The 20,889-nt window shown below is 40.3% G+C and overlaps 1 protein-coding gene across 6 annotated transcripts in view; it reads right to left on the bottom strand.

Moving 5' to 3' along the window:
- Window positions 1–1,302: 1,302 nt before the first annotated feature.
- Window positions 1,303–20,889, bottom strand: part of rcor3 (REST corepressor 3) — a 73,235-nt gene continuing 53,648 nt past the window's right edge. For 4 of the 6 annotated variants that reach the window (XM_078229736.1, XM_078229733.1, XM_078229732.1 and 1 more), the window contains 3 exons: window positions 10,529–10,586; window positions 8,041–8,285; window positions 1,303–3,379 (listed from right to left, as the gene is read on the bottom strand). In XM_078229736.1, coding sequence (XP_078085862.1) covers window positions 3,062–3,379; window positions 8,041–8,285; window positions 10,529–10,586 — 621 coding nt within the window. In that variant the 3' untranslated portion in view covers window positions 1,303–3,061. The remainder of the gene's footprint in view (window positions 3,380–8,040; window positions 8,286–10,528; window positions 10,587–20,889) is intronic. The other 2 variants (XM_078229735.1, XM_078229734.1) reach the window with 1 other exon arrangement.

The following is a 20,889-nucleotide window of genomic DNA, read 5'->3' as shown; positions in this document are numbered from 1 at the left end:
TCCAACAGTCCAAAGATGTGCAGGTTAGGTTGATTGGCCATGGTAAATTGTCCCTTTGTGAGCCAAGTTGCATAGATTAGGGGAGTTCATGGGGTAAATGTATGGGGTTACAGGGATAGGGCCTAGGTGGGATGCTCTGTTGGCAAGTTGGTAGACTAGATGGGCCAAATGACCTTCTCCTGCAAAGTAGGAATCCTGAAAATACTGCAGTTACAAGACCAGAATGGCTTGCTTTCCTTGCATGCCTGAAAATCTAGACAAATTTTGAGACCTCTCCACAAACAAATGTAATTAGAAAGCACTTACATTTGAGGTAGGGATGCAAGTAGAAATTTGTTTGGACAGATTTATGACCATAAAATAACAATTATGGTCATTGCAAATACATGCACAACACATATGCTATGCCTTGCAAACATTTAAGCCATGTTAGTATGCATTCAGTTTACATTTGTAACTCAAACAGAAAATTCTGGAAAAACTCAGCAGCATCTGTAAAGAGAGAAATAGAGTAAATGTTTCAAGTGGCTACTTTTGAGTCATATGGAGTTGAAACATTAACTCAATTTCTGTCTCCACAGATGTTGCCACTGGGATTTTCCAGCATTTTTTGGTTTTGTTTCAGATTTCCAGCAGTATTTTGCTTTTATTTCAGTTTACATTTGTATCTGGGGCTAATGGGGAGGAAATTATGCAAAGGAGAAAGTGCAAAAAAGTGACAATGAGAAACAGAAGGTTATAAATATCAAGATTGCACAGGCTGCTGTCCTTTCTCTAGAAAAGAGAAGGTTGAGAAGTGCAAATAAGGAGTTCAGAAGAAATGTCCTTATTCAAGAAAATGGTTAGAATGTGGAATGTTGCCATCACATGGAGTAGTTGAGACAAAAGGCATAGATGCTGTTATGGAGAAACTACATAACTTCATGAGGGAGAGAGGAATACAAGGGCATATTGGTCGGCTGAGATTAGGTAAATTGGGGAAAGCTCCTATAGAACATAAACACCAGCACAGATGTATTGGGTTGAACTGCAAGTTTGTGTGTCATGTGTGTTTATATAATAGAAACTCCGGGCCCTAATATCCACCTTGAATAAATGTTTGTCAATCCAAGTTCAAAGCTGGCCAACCTCCAGCAAAACTATAGAAGACATTTCTCTCTGCAATATTCATTAATACATTTCCATCAATAGGATTAAAGCTTTGTGGAGTAAATAGGTCCTGGCAAAGTAGTAAAGCCCAATTGTAACAATGCATTAACTTTAAACCTTTGAAACAAAACTTTAGAAAATACAAAAAGAGAAGTATTTTCAGATTGAAGTTTAATACAGGAAAGGAGCAAGCACACAATTTCTTACACTAAAAACACTGCTTAAAATACATGCAGAATGTCTGACTTAACAGATAAATAAGGAAACTCTGACTGTACATGCAGTTGTTACACATCCTATAAACTGAAAACTAAAACTAGGACAAAATTCATGTCAATATATACAGTAAACTAAAGTACTTTTGAGGTTTTATAGGTTCTTCTTTGTGCTATCTTCTACATCAAATTACAGTATAATTTCATTTTAGTATTTTCAAAACATCTTACACGGAAAAATAATTAATGCATATCAGTTACAGTCTCAAGCCATTTTTAATAAAAAGTAACTATTTGAAAAATCTCCACACCCACTATTTCCCCACAGGGCGCATTTGATTCCTCTTCTGCTGATAAAGCATGATTCTGGGGACTGCCTTCTAATGCATGATCATGTTTAATGGTCTATTGTCAGCAGCCAACTGGAGGCACATTTTTAGGGTAAGGCAATTGTGCCTGTGCTAGCCTGGCTACTTTCCCCTCAGAGTGAGTAACCTATTGTATTCTACTGTTCAGTCTACTGGCTAAATTGAAAACTGACAAAGTTCATACGCAAAGGTGCACAGCACTATCCAATGAAGGAAACCCTTACAATTCACACCCACAAACTACTGGCTTGGGAATAACTGCTAGAGCCTATTCTTGGCCATCATTCTCAACAACTTCAATCATAGCGATTTGATAACATGATGAATGTACCCTTAGTGATATTCATCTCAGTGAGAACAAGACTCAATACTTGTACTCTGAGATAATCACTTTAGTTTAAAAGAAATGCATTCTATATCTATCAGTACTTTAAAATAAGTGTTTGCTACAAAACTGCAGCAATTACCACATTTCAGTAATTATTAATCATTTCATAAATAGATGTTTAAAAAGGGAGGAGTAATGACAGATTTTGATAAGCTGAGATCAGATATTTGATTTTATTGAAGTTTTAATTAACAAGGTTATGTGGAGTTATTCTAAACCAAGTGCACCTCTTTGGTATCAAAACCAATTAAATGCAGCAACTATCTCAAGTTCAGGAACCGTTTATCATTTTACAAATTCAAATCGAAATTATATGCAGCAAATTTATAACATTTAATAAATTAAGAATAATTTTCAATCTTACTGACTGGTTTTTCAAATCAAAAGAACTATTTTGGAACTAAGTTGAATTAAGTGCACTTCCTTGGGACAAAGCTTTTGACTCGTACAACCAGAAGTTAATGCTGTTAAGTCCAAAAAATTTCAACCGTAAAAAATACAATTTCAAAAGACTGTATTTCATACAATACAATCTTAAATATTTCCTGATGATTTAGCCTTTATTTGCTGAATACTGTATTTTCAAATATAATAAATTAATACAGGGCAATAAACAAGGGCCATGATGCATCAGATTTCATAAATAACTGTGCTAAAAACATTTTTTTGTAAGTTTCTCAGATGTCAATCTTGGCTTTGATTTTCTGTACAAAAAGATAAGAGGATATACAATAAATCATCTAATTTAAATTGTGTTGTCAGGAGTCCAATTCACCCAAAACGTAGAACTAACAGAGATAGAACATATCAAGATGCAATTAGATAGTGTTAAACATTCTTAGTTGGTGAATTTTGGGTTATGTGAAGCATCTCCAGTTAAACAAAGCCACACAAGCAAACTTTTTTGTTTTAAGTATGTCATAAAACAAAGAAAAAATAAGTCAATGTAAAGATGAAGACTGTGATTCAGACTGAATTCCAATGAGCGATGGTGGCTGCTGTAGTACTGGCCTAGGATTCAAACGGGGTGGGATAGGGTTACTTGGACGAATTAGTGGAGGTGGTGGTTGGTTAAGGGAAGGTCTTGGTTGTAAAAATCGAGTCTGTTGCTGGAGAGGAGGTGGTTGACGATGAAGAGCAGGAGCTGCTGGAAGCACTGGTCGAAGCAGTGGTGGAGGCTGGTTTAAGGTAGCAACACACGTAACAGCTACAGTAACTGGAGTTGGGGGTGCTGGGCCAGAAGCTGGGGGAGGTTGAACCTGTAAGAGAAACAAGGACACAAGTAGCCATAGCTCACAAGAAAACAAGTACCCTTTACAGACCCATTTAAATTAGCACAACTTAATATCTACAATTTTGAAATACTGTATGCCATTAGTGAATTGGTACAAGTGCTTCTGCATCATCATCAGATATAACTATATTAAGAAACTCAAGCTACATTGTTACTCAAAACCTATGCCAACTTTTAAATGATCAATTCTCCTCAAGACCCACAATTTTATTTCCTATCTCTTTCTGGAGACTCACGTGCCTGTTTCTAATTTGAAGATGTAACGAGTGCGGTTGACAGAGGGGAACTGGTGGATGTGGTGTTTTTGGATTTCCAGAAGGCGTTCGATAAGGTGCCTCACAAAAGGTTGCTGCAGAAGATTAGGGTACACGGAGTTGGGGGTAAAGTGTTAGCGTGGATCAAGGGTTGGCTATCCAACAGGAAGCAGAGAGTTGGAATAAATGGGTGCTTTTCTGGTTGGCAGTTGGTGACTAGTGGCGTGCCGCAGGGATCGGTGTTGGGGCCTCAACTGTTTACCATACACATAGACGATCTGGAGGAGGGGACCGAGTGTAGGGTAACAAAGTTTGTGGATGATACGAAGATGAGTGGGAAAGCAAATTGTGTGGAGGATGCGGAAAATCTGCAGAGAGATTTGGATAGGCTAAGTGAGTGGGTGAGGATCTGGCAGATGGAGTATAACGTTGACAAGTGAGGTTATCCACTTTGGAAGGAATAATAGTAAAATGGACTATTATTTAAATGGTGAAAAATTACAACATGCTACTGTACAGGGGGACCTGGGGGTCCTTGTGCATGAATCGCAAAAACTCAGTTTGCAGGTGGAGCAGGTGATCAAGAAGGCAAATGGAAAGTTGGTCTTTATCGCGAAGGGGATGGAGTATAAAAGCTGGGAGGTCTTGCTGCAATTGTACAAGGTACTGGTGAGGCCGCAACTGGAGTACTGTGTGCAATTTGGGTCCCCTTATTTGCGGAAGGATGTATTGGCCTTGGAGGGAGTACAGAGAAGGTTCACCAGGTTGATACCAGAGATGAGGGGGGTAGCTTATGAGGAGAGATTGAGTAGATTGGGCCTGTACTCGTTGGAGTTTAGAAGGCTGAGGGGAGATCTTATAGAGACATATAAGATAATGAAGGGGCTCGACAGGGTAGAGGCAGAGAGATTCTTTCCACTTAGAAAGAAAACAAGAACTCGAGGATACAGCCTCAAAATAAGGGGGAGTCAGTTTAGGACAGAGTTGAGGAGGAACTTCTTCTCTCAGAGGGTAGTGAATCTCTGGAATTCTCTGCCCATTGAAGCAGTGGAGACTACCTCGTTAAATATGTTTAAGTCACAGGTAGATAGATTTCTGATCAATAAGGGAATTAAGGGTTATGGGGAGCGGGGTAAGATGAACTAAATCACTATCAGATCAGCCATGATCTTATTGAATGGCGGGGCAGGCTCGAGGGACAAGATGGCCTACTCCTGCTCCTCTTCTTATATTCTAATTTAAAAATGAAATCTGAAGGGACTTTGTGCATTGCTATAATTACTGTTCTGACAAGAAAAACAAACATTCTGTTTATCTTCTGATATCAAAAGGTTGTCAAACCATAGTTAGCACTCATGCTTCTGATTAAAAAGGTTGTTGCTACTCTTATTTGTTTGGGTTTCTTTTTTAACTATGCAACTTCATAGTTTTACCACACACTAATTCCAATTTATTGACAAACCTGCCTTTACCCTAATAGGTGGTGGTACTGGAATATTCAATGCCTTACCCTGTGACCAATATCCTGCACAAAGTTATAGACTGATGTTCTAATTAATCTGTGCTGCTCCTTACAGTGCTGCACGCAACACCACTTCATTTCAATTGCATTCCTGACACCATGTTCCAAGTGGTGGATGAAATGGCTTCTGCCTTTATACACCAAGGATGACATCCAAAGTCACATGACCACAGCAAGCCTATAACTACATCACACAATGGCATTTCTCCAAACACAATAATGCCCTTGAGGGAAGAAAATCCGCCATCCTCACCTGGTCTGGTCTACATGTGACTCCAAACCCACAACAATGGGGTTGACCCTTAACTGCCCTCTGATATGGCCTAGCAAGCCACTTAGCTCAAGGGTAATGAATGCTAGACTTGCCAACACCCACATCTCAAGAACATGCGTCACAAAAAGCACAGAAGCAGAAATTACCCCTTCCACCGGTCATGTCCAACATTATAACGGAGACATTTTAATGAATGGTTTTCATTTATTCTGCGAGATCATGTGCAACAATTGATTTTTGTTATCCACCGTTTTAAATCATTGTTGTCACCTTCAGGCTGCTCAAATTTTAAAACTTTGCTAAAATATACACTATCCATCAAATTATCAATCAGCAACATTTACATGAATGTGCTTATTTCAGTTTTCAGTAAACATGTACCCCCAAATTTCAGTGGTGTGGAATAGGATGCAGGTGACAACTTCACAGCTTGCACTCTTGAACTGAGAGACCTCATTGCAGGGAAGGCATCTCCTAGCCCTAGCTCTCCTAGCAAATGCATTTAAATTGATGTTGCGCCCGTTTTGGGCACAGCCCAGACAGTGGCCATTTTCAGCGATTGGTAAAGGGGAGCGGGCACGGAGGTGGGCACAGATCGCGCTACTCGCTTCACGCCCGACTTTACGAAGTTTACGCGCCCAAAAACAGGCGCAACGTGATGGTAAAATCGGGCCCATGGTGTAAGGAGTAACATATTAGCATGGATAAAGGATTGGTTAGCTAACAGGAAGCAGAGTAGGGATAAATGGGTCTTCTTTGGGGTTGGTAAGATGTGGAGTGTCACAGGATCAGTGCTGGGGCTTCAACTATTTATAATCTACGTCAATAATTTGGACCAAATGTATGGTAGCTAAATTTGCTGATGACACCAGATTTATGTAGGAAAGTAAGTAAGTAAGTTGTCAAGAGGTGGAGGAGATTCTGCACAGGGATACAGACAGATTAAATGAGTGGACAAAATATTTGTAGATAGATGTAGATGTGGGAAAATGTGAGCTTGTCAAATTTGGCAGGAATAGAAAAGCAGCATAGTAGTCAAATGGAGAAAGATCGGGTGGTACGTAGGCATTTGAGTGCCTTCATATACAAAAATTAGTATGCAGCTACAGCAAGTTATTTGGAAGGCAAATGGAATGTTGATGTTTATTGCAAGGGGAATGGAATATAATGATAGGGAAGATTTACTGCAGCTATACAGGGCATTGGTGAAATAACATCTGGAATACTGTATAGTTTTGGTCTCCTATTTAAAAAGCAGTATTAATTGGGTTACAGCATACAGAGAAGGTTCACTTGATTCATTCCTGGGATGAAGGGCTCATCCTATGAAGAAAGTTTGAACAGATTGGGCGACTGGAGATTAGAAAAATGAGAGGTGATCTTCTGAAACAAACAAAATCCTGAGGGGACTTGATAGGGTAGTAACCAGGAGGATGATTCCACTTGTCAGTGAGACTAGAACTAGGGATTACAGTTTAAGAGTAAGTGGTCGCCCTTTTAAGACTAAATGAGGAGAAATTCTCTCTCACGATCGCTGGTCTGAGCAATTCTCTTCCTCAGAAAGCAGTGCAGGCTAGGTGATTGAACTAATTCATGGCAGAGTTAAACAGATTTTTGATAGACGAGGGAGTCAAAGGTTATGAGGGGCAGACAGGGAAGTATAATTGAGACCACAACCAGAACAGCGATGATTTTATTGAATGATGGAGATGGCTCAAAAGGCTGAATAGTCTCCTCCTGCTCTTAAGTCATATGTTCCTGGTCCTATCAATAACATAAACTATATTATGCACTTCACATCTCTATTTTGTGCAAATAAAAATTAAGCCATTGACAAAAGAAATCAGGTAAAATAAATTATATCATTAAGTGCTCAGTCAGGCAAAGTTTTCCCTTCTCCCAACTGTGTCAACTGAGGTAATCCTTTTTGAGACTCTGGTGCTCAGCCAAGCATGCATAATGTGGCTTTACTGTGAGGCCAGACGCCCATGAAGCGATTACTTTTTTGACACAGCAGGGGAGAAGGGAAAACTTTGCCTGATTGACAGCTTTATGATGCTATAATAATGTTTTCCTCTGTGATCTTGTTGGTCAATGGCTCAATATACATTTGCACAAGTGGCGTCACGTGCTTACAGCTTCTATTATGGATACTTTAAGGGTTTGGTTGATTTACACTTTTATAGGGTTGGAACAAACTGATAAGTGGATGGATGTGTGAGGGGCAAGGGCTAGAGGTCCTAAAAAAAGGGAAACAACTGAGACTAAATTCCAGAGAACCAAAGTGGACTGTTTAGTCTGGCCTGGCACTCAGCTGCCTGTGGCCATCTCTAATCTGCTTCTGCTGGCGGCAGACCCCTAGTGCATCCTGCTCTCATTCCCTGCTGCCACCACCCCTCCCACAAACCCTTTGGAGTGATAACTAAGTCTTTGGGGCTCTTTCTACAATAGGGGTCTATTGGGTTGGGGAATATTGATCTATCTGCCTCGGTTGTGAAAATCCAGCCCTTAGTATTTGTCATTAAAATCACAAACGCACTTACAACAGAAACAAAGGTAAGGGTGGAAAAACTTACTACCTCCTCTTCTATATCTGGACTTTTTGCTGGAACGGAAATCAAAGTAGGCTTTCCTTCCTCTGCTGATATGGGAGAAACTCCATTTGATTCTTGTGTTCCTTGCTCTGCCTCCCATTCCTGTAGGACCTCTTCAAGATTAAAACGACGTCTGTAGTTAACAAAAAAGTTCTTCACTTGGCCAACAGTTTTGTTTCCAATTACATCTGCAATGGCTTGAAAGTCCTTCCCATATTTCCGGACACCTGCAGTCACACAAGACAATTTTAGCTTGTGATATCTTCTCATAGTAATGAAGCAGTAAGAGGTGAATGGCTGTGAACATCCAAATAGAAAACTAGAAAAATGTGTTTGACAAGTGGACGGTGAGCTTAACGCAGGCACATTTTCATGTAGCTGAGCAATGTGTACAGTATTCAATAATCACCTGAATGTCTTTTATTTCATTACTGATGTGGAGGAATACAAGAACAAAACATCTTGCACTTAGAATTAAAAAGAATTGCTCAATGCAACAAGAATCACTAGTTTAAATGAGCTATTTCTAACTTCTGAAGGACCATAGATACATCATGCAAGCAGAGTACAGCACAACTTCAGTGCTGCTAAGAAAGGTTTTTTAAAAAAAAAAGACTTCACAAGCTGTAGAGTGCCAGCTTCTCACTTATACAATTGACCAAGTAATTTTTATCATTGCCAACAGAGGTTACAAATTATGAAATCCACATGAATGCAGTCCTAAAAGTTGGGTTATATGGCTTATTAACTTGCCAGTCTTCAGTTGCAACACTACATTTGAAACTACAAGGAGATCCTAGCATTTGTAGATTTCAATGGACCAGTTTTCATCTATTTATAAGCTCATCCTGCTCAACGAAACAAGAATCCTTAGTTTTAAGGAGCTGTACTTTCCTGTGCCAAAACAGTTTAGGCATTTAGTGACAATCTTTTCCTTCTTAAATAGTTCTTAGTGTTTGCATATTATGGTATATAGAAATTGGATACAAAAAACTTAATTCCAACTGTAGGTTTCAAATTTTTTGGAACATAGTGATGTCCCAAAATAATCAGGTAAATTGTAATGGAGGAGTTATGAAGCCATAAAGCTGGAGGGAGTTGAATTAGCACATCCACTAAAGTTAAAGCACCAGTGGATGAAGTGACCACACCCATCACTGCTAACTCAACTTCATTAACTCAAGATTACCACATCGCCAAATCTCTCCATTATAAGACAATGCGAAAATAGTAATGAAGATAATAAAATTTCAAAAAGTGAATGTTAAGTTTTGGAAGAATCATCAAGAGATAGAACACATTCCAATGTAAAATTACAAATGGGTATTACTATTAAAAAAATGAGGGGGCAGTGGGTGGGAAACAGTTAGTTGGACACCTGCATTTACCCCCAGGTTCAAATCCAGTTCACACTAGCTGGTAGGAGCAGTTCACAGTAACTGGAAGAGGTCTTTGCTGACTTAGAACTGCAGCAAAAAAATAGTTTATGTAATCTCAGCCGAGTTCAAAGTGGGAAGAGGTGCTCCTGAGCTCAAAAGTGCCAATAATTCAGCAGCTGAAAATCTTACTCTGGAGATCATAGGATAGTCAGTGTGGGAAAAAGAAAATACCATAGCAGGAAAGCAGGCGGTGGCCTTCTGATGTCAAGGCTCAGGCACAAATGGTGACCCTTCATGTGTAAGTTGACATAATGACCTTGAAATACATCACAACTAAGCCAGATTCCGTTCTACTAGATATCTGCAGTGAGTTTCCAACACTTTCAGTGGATCACAAAATGAAGCAGAACCCTAACTGGCAGCTTCCCTACTGAACTCAAATTTGAGTCCAACTTCAGTGCCCAAATAACTGCCCTGGGCAAGACTAATAAGATCCTGAGACTTTTAGGCTGAGCACGATACTACTTTTGCATTCTAATGCTCCTAAAACAGTGTGCAAACAAAGAAGTTTCATAAAACAGAAATAGTGCTTTGAACTCCTGTCAAAAATAAATTAATATCCCAAGGTTCTGATCAATTTGTATACATTTTGCTCATTAGAAAGACACATAAAACAGGTTTTATAAACCGCTGCTTGTTATAATTTAAAATCTCACAAAAGCTCATTTGAAATATCATTCATTAATGTAATGAATATTTCTCAAATCTTTTAAGCAGGAAGCTTATATATTTGCATAAGTCAATCCTCCTAATGGCCGAGTTGATATAAAAGGCAAATAAAAGGATTACTAATAATAGAACATTATTAATTCTAACAATATTCTATCAAAAACATTCTGAATTCTGGAAAATAAAATCCCTTTTTGTCTTAAGGTTGTTGGTGGCCAAGTAAAAGTATCAAAGTGTCTGAGTATTACGAAAAGTCCAACACTCCTAAGGGGCCTTTGGAATGTTTTTGATTGCATCAGTAATACCTCTAAAATGACAAATGAATAAACATTAATAAAATCACAGTTTCAGATGAAGCCCACCTTGTACTGCAAGCAATTGCTCCTCTGTCGTCCAACGTGCATTGATTTTCTGAGTGGACTGTAAATGGAAAACAAAGAAATAAAAATCAATTGGACATCATAAATCTCCACCATCTACAAACTCCAATTTATGCCTGGAGTTCCCCCCCACCACCCCACCAAGTCTATTGATCACAGGAGAACTTCAGAAAACTTGCAATCATTTTCACCTACATAGTGAGATGCAATATCTGTAATTAGCAGGGAAATTGAACAAACTGGGGGAGGAACTAGACACCATTGCATTTTGAGGCACAGAAAAGGGTTCAAAAACATCAACTGCATGGTGATTCCTGCCCAGGGACATCTGAAATAGGTACAACTTCATATTGGGCTACAGACAATCTTTACTTCAATGTTCTGTTTGAAGAAAAGTATCTATATTTAAAGATTTCCCTCTGATATTCAAGTCTAGAGTTTGATGAGGATATTATCAGATTGGACGGGGTTGAGGTGGATAGCAAATCATCCTAACCTCAATAGTGAGACAAAGAACAAAGCAAATTACAGCACAGGAACAGGCCCTTCGGCCCTCCAAGCCTGCACCGACCATGCTGCCTGACTTAACTAAATCCCCCTACGATTCCGGGGACCATATCCCTCTATTCCCATCTCATTCATGTACTTGTCAAGACGCCCCTTAAAAGTCACTACCGTATCCGCTTCCACTACCTCCCCCGGCAACGAGTTCCAGGCACTCACCACTCTGTAAAACATCTGCCTCGTACATCTCTTTTAAAACTTGCCCCTCGCACCTTAAACCTATGCCCACTAGTAATTGACTCTTCCACCTTGGGAAAAAGCTTCTATCCACTCTGTCCATGCCTCTCATAATCTTGTAGACAATTGGAGACCTGGAAGCCTTTTCAGTTACTCATGTGAAATCGACAGGAACTTAAGTTTGATAGAGCAGACCATCAAGTGGTATAGTCACTGGCACTCAGATGTATTGTGGTGATGTAGTTCTATCAGCGCCTTGTGATCAATGGGTGGGGAAACCTGTGATAACAGATGTCTAAATGTTCCTCATCAGGTATGCTTGCTCCCCTGGTCCCACAAGCAAACCAAAATAAAGTTTTTTTAAAAAAAACTTACCTGCTTTGACTTCTTTTGGCCCTAGCTTTTTCCCCTGCCATGTTCACCTGGCAGGAAAGCCACAACTGCTTCCCCGCTCAGGGCACTAACTGAAATATCTGTCGGATACAATGATGTCATTGCAGCCTGATCTGAATATTTAAAGCTGAACCTCACAGGTTTCCAGCAGGTGTTTTCCTACCAGCTCAGAAGAATAGGCTAAATATTGAAAGGGGAGGGGCACTGTCAAACAACTTTCCCAAATGATTTTAACAGCATTGGGTGAGCAGGTTAAACATGGGCTTCAGTGCTTCAGCTTAAGTAGAAGGATGGATAGTTAGTGCAATATGGAATGGTCTAAAGGTACTGCACTCTAAGCATAAGTCATTACATCCGAGAAAAATAAGGGTACAGACACATCAATAGAACCATGAAGGCAAGTTCCCAGCACCATTCATGACAAAATATACAGGTCATGCATTTGTTCAGTACAAAAAACAGAGCATAAAAAGCTAGATCAAAATCTTTATTATCCTGCAGACAATGACATTGATTCATCATGTGCTGTAACACACTTTTCATATTTTATACATGTATAAATTGAAATAATATACAAGTCACTAATAAATTCAATAAGGAATTCAGAAGGTACTTGGTTACCTACAGTGATTAGAATAATCATAATTAGCATAGATGCATTTAAGGAGAGGCTGAGTAGGTACAAGGGAGAAAGGAATACATGGATATACTGATAAACAGAGTAGGATAGGAGGTGGCTCAGTGTAGGATAAAACATAGCAACAACTAGTCAGGCCAAACTGCAAATCTTAAGTAATCTCAATATGAAAATTTCTAATTTCTGCATGGCATAGTTATATCCAAATTTTGCTTGGACTCTTGTATTCTCCTTTAAACTTGTGATAACGGATGTCTGCAGACAGCTGTCAATTGTACCTTTGTTTGCACATTTAATTGAAAGTATGTAAGGCTTATACTTCATGAGACTTGACAAGCATATTGTAGGTTAATCAAAACCTATTAGGCTTGCCAAAGGTATCCTTTGGCAATTAGATTGTTGTTCATAATGTCAATTCTTCTGGTATATATACACATGAATGTAAAAACAGGCTTTTTTCTGGTCATTATAAATATAAAAAGTGGATTACTTAATAAAAAGTAAAATTCATTCTGTCCTAAAGCAACAAAGAGTAAATTAGCACATATGCCATTATGCAGCAGGTGTGACTTGCCTTTGCTCAATATCATGATTTCCCCAGGACAGGCCTGTGCTTTCTAAAGCTGTAATACCCGGGTAGCAAATTGCATTACACATAGCAAAAGTAGAAAACGACAAGACTTCGAGGGGTTTTGCATAGTGTCAAAACACATCCCCCACCCATGTGCAATGATGAATGCTAAAATCTGAAATAAATACAGGATAAATGTTGGAAATCTGCAATAGAAAATGCTGGAAATATGCAAACAGTTAAGCCAGTATCTGAAAAAGGAAGGATTAAACATTTCAGATAAAACTCTAACAGAACTAAAAGGATCTCAGTGAAAATATTGTATTTTAGAATCTGATTGGTCAACTGCCCCTTTCCAGTTTGACAGAACTACTAAGCAGAATCTAATCACATTAGTAGCAAGTATGATCAAAATTTATACCCAAATCATTACTGTTCAGATTAGAGTCAGTAGCTGTATCCCAGGGCCTTGTTATAATCTTTCAAGATAATTTGGAGGCATCAACATCCTTAATGGTGAATATGGGGAGTATAATACTTCTGAATATTTTCTCAAGAGTATCTTTAAAGAATAATTAATTAAAAGAGTTAGTCCAATCAGTTAAAAGCTCCGACTGGAGACTGCAACTTTTGCCTCCTGAACAGAAAATAAAGTTTCAGATGATATACCCCAAATCTGGCACAACAATCCTGTGTATAAAAACATCATCCAAGTTGATGTCCTTTTTTAGTCACCTCCCTACGATTCAACAGCAAGCAGCCAAGAAACAAAATTCAAAACAGAGATCCAAAATGTTGCTCAAAGGTCTTTAACAAAAATAAACCTTCAAGAACCTAGCAAATAGGGTCAAGGAGAATCCCAAAGCTTTTTATGCATATATTAGGAGCAAGAGGGTAGCAAGAGACACTCAAGGACAATGGAGGGAAGTTATGCATGGAGCCACAGGAAATGGGTGAACTCCTTAATGAGTACTTTGCATCAGTATTCACCAAGGAGGACATGATGGATGTTGAGATCAGGGAGAGGTGTGTGAACGCTCTAGAGAATGTTAATATATCAAAAGGAGGAAGTGTTGAATATCCTAAATTGCATTAAGGTAGACAAGTCCCCGGGGTCAGTTTACTGCAGAAGGCAAGGGGAGAAATAGCTGGGGCCTTAACAGATTATCTTCACATTCTCTTTGATCACAGGCGAGATTCCAGAGGACTGAAGAATAGCCAATGCTGTTCCCTTGTGTAAGAAAAGCAGGGATAATCCAGCAAATTATAGGCCAGTGAGGACTGGTTAGTGACAGGCAGCATGGTTTTGTACGGGGAAGGTCATGTCTCACCAACTTGATTGAGTTTTTTGAAGAGGCGACATAAAAGATTTATGAGGGAAAGGCTGTGGATGTAGTTTATATGGACTTTAGTAAGGCTTCTGACAAGGTCCCACATGGCAGACTGGTACAAAAACTAAAATCATATGGGATTCGGGGTGGGCTGGCTAGATGGATACAGAACTGGCTTGGTTATAGAAGACAGAGCGTAGTGGTGGGAGGGTCTTTTTCAAAATGGAGATCTATAGCTGGTGGTGTTCTGCAGGGATAAGTGCTGGGACCTCTGTTGTTTGTGGTATATATAAATAATCTGGAGGAAAATGTGGGGGGGGCCTGATTAATAAGTTTGCCGATGACACTAAGATTTGGAGTTGTTGGTGCCGAGAATACCACAGGATAATCGATACGATTGCATACTTGGGCATAGAAATTGTAGATGGAGTTTAATCCAGACAACTGCAAGACGATGCCCTTTGGAAGATCAAATTTAGGTATGAATTATACTGTAAATGGCAGAGTCCTTAAGAACATTAACAAAGGGATCGGAGCGTGCAGGTCCACAGTTCTCTGAAAGTGGCAACACAGGTGGCCAAGATGATTAAGGTGGCATATGGCATGCTTGCCTTCATCAGCCAGGGCATTGAGTACAGGAGTTGGGGAATCATGCTGCAGCTATATAAAACCTTGATTAGGCAGCATTTGGAGTATTGCCTGCAGTTCTGGTCACCACACTATCAGAAGGACTTGGAAGCTTTGGAGAGAATGCAAAGAAGGTTCACCAGGATGTTGCCTGGTCTCGAGGGTGTTGGCTACAAGGAGAGGTTGAATAAACTACTGGAAAGACAGAGGCTGAGGGGAGACCTGATAGAAGTCTACAAAATTATGAGAGGCATAAACAGGGTGGATAGTCAGAGGCTTTTACCAAGGATGGAAGTGTCAATTACAAGGGGGCACAGATTCACGGTGAGAGGGGCAAAGTTTAAGGGAGATGTGCAGGGGAAATTTTTCCACAGAGTGGTGGGTGCCTGGAACGTGCTGCCAGAGGATGTGGTGGAAGTAGGCACATTAGCAACATTTAAGAGGCATCTGGATGGGTACATGAACGTGGAGGAAAGAGAGAGATATGGACTGAGTAAGGGCAGAAGGTTTTTTTTAGCTAGCATCATGATCGGCACAGGTTTGGAGGGCCGAAGGGCCTGTTCCTGTGCTGTACTTTTCTTTGTTCTTTCAAAAACTCAGAACAAATATTAATACACACCATGTACATGCTTCTGGAGATATAGCAGAAGGCACTGATACTGCAAAGGCCCTGACAATATTCCAGCAATGGTCTTGAAGACTTGCGCTCCAGAACTTATCATGCCCCTAGGCAAGTTGTTCCAGTACAGCTTCAACACTGGTATCTACCTGGCAATGTGGAAAATTGCCCAGGTATTTCCTGTAAACAAGAAGCGCGACAAATTCAACCTGGCCAATTACCGCCCCATCAGTCTATTCTCGATCATCAGTAAAGTGATGGAAGGGGTCATCAACAGTGCTATTAAGTGGCACTTACTCAGCAATAACCTACTCACTGATGCTCTATTTGGGTTCCGTCAGGGTCACTCTGCTCCTGGCCTATTTACAGCCTTGGTTCAAACATGGACAAAACAGCTGAATGCCAGAAATGAAGTGAGAGTGACTACCCTCGACATCAAGGCAGCATTTGAAAGAATGGCATCAAGGAGCCCTAGCAAAACTGGAGTTAAAAAGGGAATCGCTCTGCTGGTTGGAGACATACCTGGCACAAAGGAAGATGGTTGTGGTGGTTGGAGGTCAATCATCTCAACTCCAGGACATCACTGCAGTTGTTCTTCAGGCTGAGTTCTACGTCCAACCATCTTCAGTTGCTTCACCTACCTCTTACCTTCCTTCCATCATAAGATCAGAAGTTGGATGTTCGCAGATGACTGCACAATGTTCAGCGCCATTTGCGACTAGGAAAATTACAGCACAGCAGGCCATTCAGCCCACCCTGTCCATGCCAGCCCGAGGACACCAAGGTGACCTTTCTAAGGTGAATCCTCAGATACTGAAGCATTCATGTCCAAATGTAGCAAGACCTGGACAATATACAGGCTTGGACTGACGAGTAGCAAGTAACACTTGCATCACACAAGTGCCAAGCAATGTCCATCTCCAACAAGGGAAGATTTAACCGTTGCCCCTTGACATTTAATTACCATTGCTGAATCCCCACTATCAACATCCTCAGGGTTACCACTGACCAGGAATTGAATTGGACTAGCCATATAAAAACTGTAGTTACCAGAGCAGGTCAAAGGCTCGGAATTCTGTGGCGAGTAACTCCCCTTCTGACCTCCCAAAGTCTACCCACCATCTAGAAGGTACAAGTCAGGAGCGCAATGGAATACTTTCCATTTGTCTGGATGAGTGAATCTCTAATACTCAAGAAGCTTGACACCGTCCAGAACAAAGCAGCCCACTTGATTGCTGCTCCCTCCACAAACATTCAATCCCTCTACAGAATAGTGGCAATCATGTGTACCATCTACAAGATGCACATCAAGGCTCCTTAGGAAGCACCTTCCAAACCTACAACTGCTACCATCTAATAGGACAAGAGCAGCAGATACCTGGGAACACCACCATCTGAAGGTTCCCCTCCAACTCACTCACCGCCCTGACTTGGAAATATCTTGGCGTTGCTTCACTGTCACTGGGTCAAAATCTTGGAATTCCAACCCTAATAGCACTTCAGGTGTACCTACGCCTCAGGGACTGCAGTGGTTCAAGAAGGTAGTTCACCACCGCCTTTTGAAGGGCAACTAGGGATGGGCAATAAATGCTGGGCTAGCCAACAGTGCCCACATCCTGTAAAATGAATAAAAAGAAACTAACACTTACCACAATCTTAATAAGATTCCCTACATGTAGCTTCATGGTTGCATTTTAAGAGCATATAAAACAGTTTAGCTTAAATACATTAAAAGTTTGTCCCAGAACAGGGGCAAGTGAAAAATGCTCAGGAAGCTGATGCACTTGTTACCTGCTTGTTCCATCAGGAATCCAGTGACACAATCATAGGATGCTTACATCCATTTGTCTCATCATCTCTGCCAGCTCTTTGCAGGAACTCAGCTTGTCCCATTCTCCGCTCTTTTCTGAAATGCCCTGCAAATTTTACTCTTCAGGTGCCTATCCAATTCTGTTCTGAAAATCCTGATTATATCTTGCCCCACTATCTTATGATGGAGCGCATTCCAGATCCTAACCATATGTTGGGTAAAAATGTTTTTCCTTATGTCACTGTTGGTTCCTTTGCCTTTTAACTTAAATCAGTGTCCTCTAGCTTTTGACCCTTCTGCCAATAGTAACTGTTTCTAGATTTCATGATTTTGGACAGCTCTATCAAATCTCCTCTCAAACCAAGCAACCCTAGCTTTGCTAAATTGCAGTGCCCCTGCAATTTCCTCCTTTACTTCTCTTAGCATCCTTGGATGCATACCATTCGGTCCTAGTGACTTATCGGGGCAATCTAACCAGCGTGGCGAGCCAGTAAATCAGCGTGGCGAGCCAGTGAGATTGGGCAAGAGGCAAAATAAAAAAATGGGTTTGCGCCCAGTTTTGCGCCTCTCGAGATGTTACTGGCACTGATTTTAATATTCATTAGTTCATTTAAATATCATTAGTGAGTCCCAGATGCTATCGAGGTGCAATGGAGGCAGGAGGAGAAACTTTTCTCATTCAAAAATAAATTTCTTCTGCCTTCCTGATCCTGTGCACTTTTCACTTAGCCTTTTCATGGGCTGGGAAAGCTTTGGACACAAAATGCACACAGAACTCTTCCGAGGTGAGGGTTGCCATTGCAAGGACCATTGGAAATTTGAATTTTTTTCCTCACGCTATTTTCATGTGCTGGTGTAGGAGACCCCACCCAAAATTCACATTTCCTTGTGACCATTGGAGGAAGCCTGCCAAGGATTCAGGAACATTCTGGCAGGAAATATCGAATGTTTTGACACTTTCAAATGTTACTATTCGATGTTGTATTGTAATGTAGTTGTGATTTTAATGGAGTAATTGATCTTAGAACTCTATCCTGCCACGGTTAATTGACCAATACATTGACCAGCATTGCATAAGTGTTGGTGTGCTTTACAGAACTTTTACCTTTGCAGGAAGTTGCATTGAAAACTGCAGAAAAATGTGCTGACAAACTCTCCTATCATGTTGTGGACTGAAATTTAAATGTCCAGATATCTTTTACTTTGGAAAAAATGCCCTGCTGTTGAAAAATCTACATCAGCCCACTCTAAAATGGAAAAGACACCATCTGTTCTTTTGAATTTCAGGGGAATCTGGAAGTGAATATTTTGATTGTTATGGCAATTAAGAATGCCTGGCTGAATTCTAAAAGCTTCCAGCATACTCTATTATATTCACGTCACCGCTCAGGGTAGTGATTGGCAGTTTTATGAGATTTTAATAATAATCTTCCTTTGTTGTGGTTGTTTGTTTGTATAACTTCTTTGCCATTTGAAGGATTAAATATTTTTTTCAGTATCAATGTTATAGGTTTGAATGAGTTTTATTAGATTGTTACAATGTTTCTTTCACCTGCATCTACTGCATGGCACCCAAGAACTATACATAATGAATACCCATCCCTTGCTTATGAAAACAAAATTCCCATGCAAAGTCAGTCATGTCAGGTATGCGTTTCAGAAACTGTAAAATGGCCTGATTTGCATTTTGCAAGCCTGAGGGGAATATCTGGGCTGTAGCCTTTCAAGTCAAGATCACAATTTTGAAAATAGAACCAGAAATTTGGCCTGATCGCTTCTGTTTTCCAGGCCCAGAACCACTGACAGCAATTAAGTGTCCACTAAGATCAGTTATTTCCGATTTTAAAGGTAAAGGCATCCAGAGTACCATAAGAGGGAGCATTCACATCAAGTATTAAATGGAGAGATAAGACATTTGATCAAAAGTTGACTTGCTGTGAAAAGGAAAGTCTCTTAATATCCCCATAAAATTTATATTAAAGTTCTAGTACTGTTTAAATCATAGCAATTAAGATAAAACCAATTACACATACTCGGGTGTGCCAGCTGTACCTTCACAGCCAATTTGAACTCTTCTAAATAAAACGTTACTCCCACAAACCTTACTTTAGTTTTAGAAAAATGGCAACCTTAAATTGGAGTGCATGTTAACACAGCAGTGGCAAGCATTTAATTTGAATGCCAACTAAAATGATATAACTGTTGTTTCTTGCTACACACACAATTCAAAAAGAGTTGAATTTATGCACAGGGTGTAAAGGATCAGGAATGGGTAGATTTCTTTCTTTCTTCTTTGTAGTTGGTTTATTTGTTTAATAGGCATTAGATGGGTTCAGGAAAATCCTGCCTGAAATATGTGATGCTTATTAAAATATTCAAATTAAATTTGGCGAACATCATCAACTGCTTGTAAGCAAGCCTGCCAAAATAGCCTGCTTGTTCAAACTCAAGATGCCACTTTCTATATCTACAACCATTGGCACATCCACTGAAAATGTCTTGATAGGCTGAGGCAGAGATGTACAGCGGGGTCATTTGCTGCAATGATGCAACGGCCATGGAGCATTTGTGAACAATCTCCAGTTTGCCCCTACCTCTTTCCAGGCTTGCGGAGGTAAGGTGGGCAGCACGGTGGCACAGTGGTTAGCACTGCTGCCTCACAGTGCCTGGCACCTGGGTTCGATTCCCGGCTTGGGTCACTGTCTGTGTGAAGTTTGCACGTTCTCCCAGTGCCTGCGTGGGTTTCCTCCGGGTGCTCTGGTTTACTCCCAGAGTCTAAAAGCTGGTTAGGTGCATTGACCCGAACAAACACTGGAATGTGGCACTAGGGGAATGTCACAGTAACTTCATTGCAGTGTTAATATAAGCCTTACTTGTGACTAATAAACTTTTAAATGGCAAAAACTTCCATCCACATCGCTTCTTGCAGCACCACTTCTAGTCTTGCAGCCATAAAACGAGAGTTCAGACATTGGTCTGCTCCATTATTTACCTTCCAAGCGATGCCTGTACAGTGGATTTCTTGGCCATTTATCTTTGGTGATCACTGCTTAGCGCTCTTTCCCTTAATTTTAGCTAAAGTTTCTAAAAGGGTGGAATGTTTTTTTGAGGCTATGTAATGATTCTGTCCTCTAATTCTGCACTTTTAAATTATCCACACCTCTTTAACTTTTGTCTGCACACAATATTCTGGTCTTACTACTACACTACCTCCTTCAAGTCAATCTGCATTTAGAGCTGTTGACTCTCATATACGTTAAAAGGCAATACAATAAACCTTGAAGGATAGACAGTACTTCTCCCAGAGCTAAAGCAAGCCGTCTGATTATTTCAATGGTCTACAGGAAATATACCCTCTAAATTTGAACTCAGCTCGTAGCTCAACTCACACCATGTTCACCCATCATCCCTGTGTTCATTGACGAGCAACATCTCAATTTTAAAATTCTCATGTTGGATTTTAAGCTTTTCAGAGTTAATTGGCTAGAAGATGGGACTTCCACCACCAGTGATCAGGAATGGGACTACAAGTTGTCCTCAGATTCAAAGTCACTAGCCCCCTCTTCCTTCACACCAGAGCAGAGTGACTTACTAATGCCCCCTCCTCCCCCCCC

The sequence above is a fragment of the Mustelus asterias genome, chromosome 15, assembly GCF_964213995.1.
Source record: "Mustelus asterias chromosome 15, sMusAst1.hap1.1, whole genome shotgun sequence".
Lineage (NCBI taxonomy): Eukaryota > Metazoa > Chordata > Chondrichthyes > Carcharhiniformes > Triakidae > Mustelus > Mustelus asterias.
Note: the sequence above shows the minus strand (reverse complement) of the source record. Positions and strands in the feature narration are given on the sequence as shown.